Here is an 8,097-nt window from a genome sequence, read left to right on the forward strand (position 1 = left end):
GGGGTCCGAGTGGGGGCCGAGCAGTGCTCCGTCGGGGCGAGTCACAGAACCCTTCGCTCACCTGCCGCGGCTCCAGACGGGGCTGTCGTGGGAGCCACCAGAGGCCCAGCGCGCGTCTGCCAGAGCCAGCGATGGGCCCGGAGACAGAACAGCGGGAGGGCGCTGGCCCCGCACGCAGCTGACCCGCCAGGTCCCCGGCACTCTCAGGGCCCCCTGAGCACCACTGGTAGTGGCCCTGAGCACAGAGCCAGGAGTCAGCCCTGAGCACAGAGCCAGGAGTCAGCCCCGAGCACAGAGCCAGAGTCAGCCCTGAGCACAGAGCCAGGAGTCAGCCCTGAGCACAGAGCCAGAGTCAGTCCTGAGCACAGAGCCAGGAGTCAGCCCCGAGCACAGAGCCAGAGTCACCCCTGAGCACAAAGCCAGGAGTCAGCCCCGAGCACAGAGCTGGTCAGCCCTGAGCACAGAGCTGGGAGTCAGCCCTGAGCATCACTGGGGATGGCCCTGCCCCACACACCAAATAAATAAAATTTAATTTAAAAGAAATGCATTTTTTAAAAGGAATGACAGTTTTGGGGACAGATGTCAGGGTGGAGTCACATGGTGGTTCGAGTTCTCGCTTTCAGAGGCTGAGCCAGGCCCGCATGGCTGAGGGGGTCGCCTCCTGCCTCCTCCCCCCAGCCGAGAGACGGGACGGACAGGGGCAGGGCATCGGCCTTGCACAGGAACCGACTCGGGTTCAGTCCCCAGAACCACATTGATCTGCGTAATCCCAGGGCGAAGAGCCGGGAGTGAGCTCTGAGCACAGGCCTGGGAGTGACCCTGAGCACAGAGCTGGGAGTCAGCCCTGAGCACAGAGCCAGGAATGAGCACTGGGCCAAAAGTCGGCCCTGAGCACTGAGCTGGGAGTGGCCCTGAGCACAGAGCCGGGAGTGACCCTGAGCACTGAGCCTGGTGTGGTCGCCCCTGAACAAGTGTCTGAATCGCCCCTGACTCTGGGCCTGCTTTAGGCGCCTGGGAAAGTGAGGCCCTGAGCCTCCAGCCGGAACCCAGCCTCGGGCCCTGCGGGCTGCAGCCTGGGGGCACGGGGAGGCACAGCCCCAGGCAGATAGGGCCCCGGGGGAGGGAGGCTGGGGGGGAGCGGGGGAGGGCGAGACACTGCCCGGCCTGGGAACACTGTCTCTTTCACGGGCGGGAAGGTCGCCCGGACGCATCCCCTGGAACCCCCTCCGGCCCCCACCCCTCCCCTGCACCCCCCCGCCCCGCCCCTACCCGGCCCCCACCCCGGGCCCAAGGACAGCTGTGAAACAGACTCACTGGTCCGGGAGCCAAGCCCCGCCCCAGATGGGACTCTGAGGGGCGGCCGGGCTCTGGCCCCCACCCCTGCCCCACCCACCCTCTGGCGTCCCCCTTGCTCGGGCTGAGGGAGAGGAGGGGCTGCCCCCAGCATGCCCGGGGTCCTGGGCCTCGGCCCCCAGCTCGGGCTTCTCAGTTCTGGTGCAGGGGTGGGGAGGGGCTGTGGGGGGTGTGCGGGCCACCAGGAAGTGCCAAGGTCAGCTCTGGGCCCTCGGCCAGGCTGGCTCCTCCCTCTGAGCCGTCCTCCCCCTGGGCCTGTCCTCGATAGCTCAATGGTTTGCACCCCCACTTCCCGGCTGCCCGTGGGCCGCCTTCCGGCAGGGGTGCAGGGGGGGGGGTGCCTGCCCCCCAGAAGGGGGTTTGGAGAACGGAGCTGCGGCTGGACGAGCCGGGCGGAGGGGCCAGGCGGCCTGCTGGGGGCGTCCAGGAGCCCCCCACACACACACTGCCCACATCAGACCCGCCCGCAGTCTCAGAGCCCCGGGAGGGGGGGCGGCCGCCCTAGGGGAGACTGGCCACTGGGGTGGGGGCGCTCGGGCCCCAGGGGTGGGGGGTGGGGGCACTCGTGCTTGTTTCTAAAAGCCGGAGCCAACTCCATCGTTTCAGAACCTCTGGTCTAAGCAGGCGCTTCCCAGGACACTCCGGGGGCCACGGGTGGAATCGTGGGGGACGGGGGGGGGGGGTGCAGCCGGGGCCCAGCAGGGGACAGTGGGGCCCTCGCAGCCTCAGCCGCCCGTTCCTCCCTCTTTCCCGGAGCTTCCTGCGCGGGGCTCGGCGTCCAGACGCACGTGCGCTGTGGTCCGGGGACACCCACCTCCTGCCTGCACAGCCGCGGGCCGGGGTGGCTCAGGCCTGGGTTCGAAAACTCAAGGAAAAATAAAAACCCCAAACCCAATCTGCAGCCTCGGCCGTGGAGAAGGGGGACAGCCTGGGGACCCTCTGCCCAAGCCCACAGGCCGTCCGCCCGCCCGGCCCGGGGACAACGGCCGCTGTTCCCTCCCTCGGCCACCTGAGCCGAGCTGCGACTGGCCCCTCGGCCCCGGTGTGGACGGCGGCGGCCCAGCAACGGGAAGGCGAGGGACAAAGGTCACTGCCGGGCAGGGCCTGGCGGGAACGCTCCTGACTGTGCTCACACCCGCGGCTGACCCAGGGGCCCGATTCAGAAGACTCAGGGGCCCCAGGGGCGGCCCAAGTGAGGACCTGCTCCCGGTGGGGGGTGCTCCGAGGAGTCCCAGGAGGGTGCAGAAAGATCCAGCGAGGCCCCCCCCACTCAGAGAAGGGCTGGGCCCCACCTCCCTGTGCCGCGGGGGCGTAGGACAGTCCGGTGGTCCAACATGTTCGGGAATGGATCTCAGGTCCACACTCATTCCTGAGCAGGTGGGTGTCGCCCAGCACCCCAGAGCTGAGTCTCGTTCTAGCGGCTCCCAGAGTCCCAGAACCGCTGGGAAATCCCCCCCCAACACACATACACACTCCCCCCAAACCACCCACACGAGTCAGGGGAGCAAAGACCAGCAAACGGAATATTCGGGAACAGAACACACTGGCGTCAGCGCCGGTGACCTTAGAGGATGAGGAGCTTTCCCCAAGCAAGCAGTCGGCTCAGGGCACAGAACGTGCCAAGCCGAGCCCCGGGGAACGTCTGTGACCCCGGCACAGAGCACACGAAGCAGGTGTGCGAATCAAACATTTACCGGAGGTGAGAACTTTTATTGTGGAACAAAATTCTAAAGTGCTCCGTGACCTGGAACAGGCACCTCGCGGGCTGGGCGAGCGTTTCTGCTCAGCCCCCCCACCTGGGTCCGGTCGGAGGGACGGGGCAGCCCCGCTCCTGCCGAGAAGAGGGAGCACGGGGGGAGGGGAGGACACGGTGCCTCGGACGCTCCCGTTGGTGGCCCTGGGGCGCCCCAGGCCACGCTGCGTGTGTGCCCGTGTGTGCCCGTGTGGGCCTGTGCAGGCTACCGTGAGTGAAGGAGGCTGGAAGCTGCCTGCCGGTGAGACCCTCGACCTGGCACTTGCCCTTCTTCCCTCTGGCCACGCTCGGCCGTGCCCAGGGCTCGCTCCCGACTCTGCACGCGGGGAGCACTTCTGGGGGGCTGGGCTGACACGGTGTCTCCTGGGCCGGCCACGGGCCAGGCAAGTGTCATGCCCGCTGCGCTGTCCCCGGGCCCCTCTAGGGGTTCCTGGGCTCTCAGCTCAGCTTGGGGGGCTCCGACCAACAGCGGCACAGGCAGCGCCCCGCACTGGGGGTGACCATGGAAGGGCCTACATGAGGGACAGACCTCGGCCACGTAAGGGCCAGGACCAGGGACAGAACCTGGGCCACTAGGGGACTAGACCGCGGCCACGTGAGGGCCAGCAGGGGGGACGGACCTTGGAGACCTGAGGAATGTGACCTTGGACATGTAACAGGACTGCTGGGCCAGCACCTGGGCCCCTAGGGGACAGGGCTGCGGCCACCTGGGGGCGAGACCCCGGCCACTCAGGGGCAGGACAGCAGGACAGCAGCTGGGCCACTAGGGGACAGGGCTACGGCCACCTGGGGGCGAGATCTCGGCCACTCAGGGTCAGGACAGCAGGACAGCACCTGGGCCACTAGGGGACAGGGCCAGCTGGGGGCGAGACCACGGCCACTTAGGGGCAGGACAGCACCTGGGCCACTAGGGAACAGGGCTGAGGCCACCTGGGGGCGAGACCACGGCTCGGGAGGGCGGGACCGCAGGGCCGTTGTGCCCCCGGGGCGCCGGGCGCGCTGACCGCGTCCACAGCGTCCAGGCAACAGCGGTCACGACGCGCTCACGCCCGGGCCAGGGGCGGGGCCGGGGGCGGGGCCTGATCCGGAGGCGGGACTTGTCCCGCCGCTTCCGGGCCGACCGGGGGGGCGGGACCTGCCCCGCCCCTTCCGGCGCCGCGGCCACGCCCCTCCCCGGCGCCCTCGCGAGGCGGCCGCGCCGGCCCCCGCGGGTGACGTCGTCAGCGAGCGCCGCGCGCGCGGGAGGCCCCCGCCGTGACGTCACGCGCGCGCCGCCACGCGCCGCGCCATGGAGCTGCTGGCGGGCTGCTACGAGCAGGTGCTGTTCGGCTTCTCGGTGCGGCCGGGCGGGCGGGCCTGGGCGCCCGCCGCGGGCTTCACGCACCACGCGCACAGCGCCTGCCTGACCGCCGTGGCCGCGGGCGGCCGCTTCGCCGTCACCGGCAGCAAGGACGAGACCATCCACATCTACGACCTGCGGCGGCGGCTGGACCACGGCGCGCTGGTGCATCACCGCGGTAGGCGCCGGGCGGGGCGGGCGGGGCGGGGCTGGCTCCTGCCCCGAGTCCCGCCGCCGGTCGCTCGGACCCCTGCCCCAGCTCACGGGTGGGCTCGGGTCTCCCGGGTATAGACGGGCTCCTCCCTGAGAAAGCCGTTTCCCAGGGTGGGCTGAGACACGCGCCCCCGCTGAGCCGGGCCAGGCCCTGGCACCGTCAGGACCGCGCCCCGGGCCGGCCCCTGGCACCATCAGGACCGAGCCCCGGGCCGGCCCCTGGCACCGTCAGGACCGAGCCCCGGGCCGGCCCCTGGCACCGTCAGGACCGAGCCCCGGGCCGGCCCCTGGCACCGTCAGGACCGAGCCCCGGGCCGGCCCCTGGCACTGTCAGGACTGAGCCCTGAGCCCGCGGGGTGATGGTCACGGTCGAGGGGCGGGTCCCGGCGCCGAGACCGACGTGGCCCCGGGCTCCCCGCAGGCTCCATCACCTGCCTGAGGTTCCACGGCAGCAGGCACCTGCTGAGCGGCGCCGAGGACGGGCTCATCTGCGTGTGGGACGCGCGCAAGTGGGAGTGTCTGAAGACCCTGCGCGCCCACCGGTGAGTGCCGCCCGCCCCTGCGGCCCGGCCCCCCCCCCCCCCCCCCCCCCCCCGCCTCGGGACACTCACTGCCCCGCCCTTCCCCTGCAGGGGACACGTCACCTGCCTGTCCATCCACCCCTCCGGCAAGCTGGCCCTGTCTGTGGGAACGGACAAGACCCTGAGGTGAGCTGCACACGCGTCCCCCTGCAGACTCCAGCTCTGGCTACCCAGGCCGCAGCTCTCGGCCCTGCCAGGCTCAGGCGTCCGGGCACCGCGCAGGCCACTGTGACGCACACAGGCCCCTGTTGCTTGAGCGGCTCTCGTGACTCTCACTCGGCACCTTGCGAGTGAGGGCCTGTCCGTGAGCTTCCTGTCTTGCAGGACGTGGAACCTTGTGGAAGGAAGGTCTGCCTTCGTGAAGAACATCAAGCAGAGTGAGTGTCTGGTGGGACTGCGCCCGCACAGTGCTCAGGGAAGCCAGTGCTCTCGCTGCCTCTTGGCGTGTGTCTTGGGCCGCCCTGGCGGAGGCCCCTGAGTCGCTGGGCTCGAGCCTGGCCCTCCTCGTGCTGCCTGCCCAGCCCCGGCCTTCGTGATTGTGTGTTTTGTTTCGTTTGGGGGCCACACCTGCGATGCTCAGAGCTGACTCCTGGCGGAGCTCGGGAGACCCTGTAGGATGCCGGGGATCGAACCCGGGTCAGCCCTGTGCGAGGCAAACGCTGTCCCCGCTGTGCTGTCGCTCCAGCCACCTTCATGATTTTTCAAAGCCGTTTTGTTAACTGTTGACAATTTAATTTGCAAAGTTGGTACGTTTTACCGCGATGGTGTGTATCGCATCCCCTGGATTGCTTCAGCATGAATCTCTCCCATGGGTGTTTTGGGGGTTGGTGTGGATCTGAGCCCAGGGGGTCGCTCGGCCCTTTGCACCAGCCCCCGCAACCCTGATCTTTTTTAAAGCGGTTGTTTTCTCCGTGGACTGAAACGAGCCTTTGACTCGCAGACGCTCACATAGTGGAGTGGTCCCCGGGCGGGGAGAAGTACGTGGTGGCCGTGCAGAATAGAATAGACGTCTACCGGCTGGCCACCGCCTCCGTCAGCGGCACCATCACCTGCGGGAAGCGCGTGTCCGCGCTCGCCTTCCTGTCGGTGAGTGGGCAGAGCCCCGGCTCCCTTCCTCCCCGCCTCTCCTCCCCCTTCTCTCTCTCCTCACACTCTCTCTGCCGCAGGAGTCTGTCCTCGCTGTGGCCTGCGACGAGGAGATCGTGAGGGTGTTTGACTGTGACTCGCAGCTGTGCCTGTGTGAGTGGCGCGCTCACGAGAACAGGTACCCGGGGGTCTCGGCTCTGGGGGGCCCTCGGGAGCCGGCTCCCAGCTGCAGCTGGCCTGTGTTCTTGGGGCTTGTTCACAGTGAGCTGCGAGGGAGCGTCCAGGCCTGACGGTGACGCCCCCACCCCTCCCCTGCTCCTGCGGGGCCCGCGGCCTGTGGTCGGTGTTGATTGCTGTCCGTGGCCCCCCCGAGCGTGCCCGGGGCTCCTGCTCTCTGCTCGGGCCGATCCCACTGCCTCCCCTCCCCTGCTCACAGAACATTCCAGCTCGGGGGGAGCTCTAAGTTGTCCCCGCCGTCGGGGCTGCGGCGCCCGGAGTGGGGGTCCTCCCCTTGAGTCCCCGTGACAGCCCCGAGCTGAGGGGTTGTCCGAGGTGGCCAGACTCGCCCGCTCATCCTCATGGCCTTTTGCAAGTCGTGCTGGGTCGATGGAGCCTTCCCAGCCCCACCTGGGCGCTCTCCCGGCTACTGCTAGGGGAGCACTGAGACGGGAGCAGGCCACCCGACGCTGACAGGCCTGCCCCGTGGGACAGGAGGCCCTGTCACTGCAGTGCAGACACTGAGGGTGGGCGGGCACGTGCAGGGGCCATGTGCACAGGGGCCGGGAGGGCATGTGGGCTTCCAGCTTCCAGCCTGGCGGTTTCCGTCCCAGGGTGAAGGACGTGTGCAGTCTGGAGGTCCAGGGGCAGCGGGTCCTGGTCACGGCGTCCAGCGACGGCTTCATCAAAGCATGGCAGTTCAGCGAGGACATGGTGAGTGTGTCCCCAGCAGGGGGGAGGCCCAGCGGGTGCCCGTGCATCCAGGAGCTGTGGGGGGAGGGACGGTGTCGTCGCCTGGTGCCTTCCCCAGACCAGCAAGTCGGGCTCCTGAAGCTGTGCGCCAGGCTGGGGACGTGCTCTCGGGTGGTTACAGCCTCGCCTGGCACGCAGCGCTCGGGTCCACCCCCTGCTGGGATGGCCACTGCCCGCTCATGCTGACCCACACTGCTGTGTCCTGTGACGCTCGAGGCCGGCGAGGTGGCTGAGGCTGAGCCGTGCCCCAGACTCGGACCCTGGGCACCCACACCAGCTGTGGCCCAGACCCAAGCACACAGCTGTGCGCCCATCGCTGAGGGGATTCCCGGGGCCCCGGGGGGTCTCCTCGGCCTGTCCGGGGCTCAGTGGGCACTGCGGGCCCGGGCCACGCCTAGCGGTGCTGGGATATCCTGGAGGTGCCGGGTCGGTCAGGCCAGGCCGGGTGGGGCTGTGAGTCTCTGGGTTTCCCCCGAGCCGTGGCCTTGGCGCTGGGAGCGTGACGGGGGTGCGACATGCTTCTCCTTCAGAAGGTGCCCCCAGCCTTGCTCTGCGCGGCGAAGACCAGCGCCCGGCTGACGTGCGTCGCAGTGTGGCTGGACGGCGCTGTGGGCAGCGGAGCAGGCCAGCCCCCCGGTGCGGAGCCCTCTCCAGGTACGTGCTGGCCAGCCGCCTGCTGCGGGGCCCGGCACCTCACGCTCTTGTCTGCTGGCATCTGTGCCACTCTGACCATCTCTGTCTCGGTTCCAGTGAGTCGGGAGCAACCTGAAGTCTGCGAGGAGGACGAGGAGGAGGAGGAGGAG

At 69.2% G+C, this 8,097-nt stretch overlaps 1 protein-coding gene across 1 annotated transcript; it reads left to right on the forward strand.

Moving 5' to 3' along the window:
- Nucleotides 1-4,370: 4,370 nt before the first annotated feature.
- Nucleotides 4,371-8,097, forward strand: PAK1IP1 (PAK1 interacting protein 1; the record flags this gene model as incomplete). Its single annotated transcript, XM_055126726.1, has 9 exons — nucleotides 4,371-4,623; nucleotides 5,080-5,200; nucleotides 5,291-5,365; nucleotides 5,564-5,616; nucleotides 6,180-6,325; nucleotides 6,406-6,503; nucleotides 7,156-7,255; nucleotides 7,825-7,948; nucleotides 8,045-8,097. Coding segments are annotated over exons 1-9 (999 nt in total), but the record flags the coding sequence as incomplete, so codon positions are not given.

This window comes from Sorex araneus, chromosome 2 (assembly GCF_027595985.1).
Source record: "Sorex araneus isolate mSorAra2 chromosome 2, mSorAra2.pri, whole genome shotgun sequence".
Lineage (NCBI taxonomy): Eukaryota > Metazoa > Chordata > Mammalia > Eulipotyphla > Soricidae > Sorex > Sorex araneus.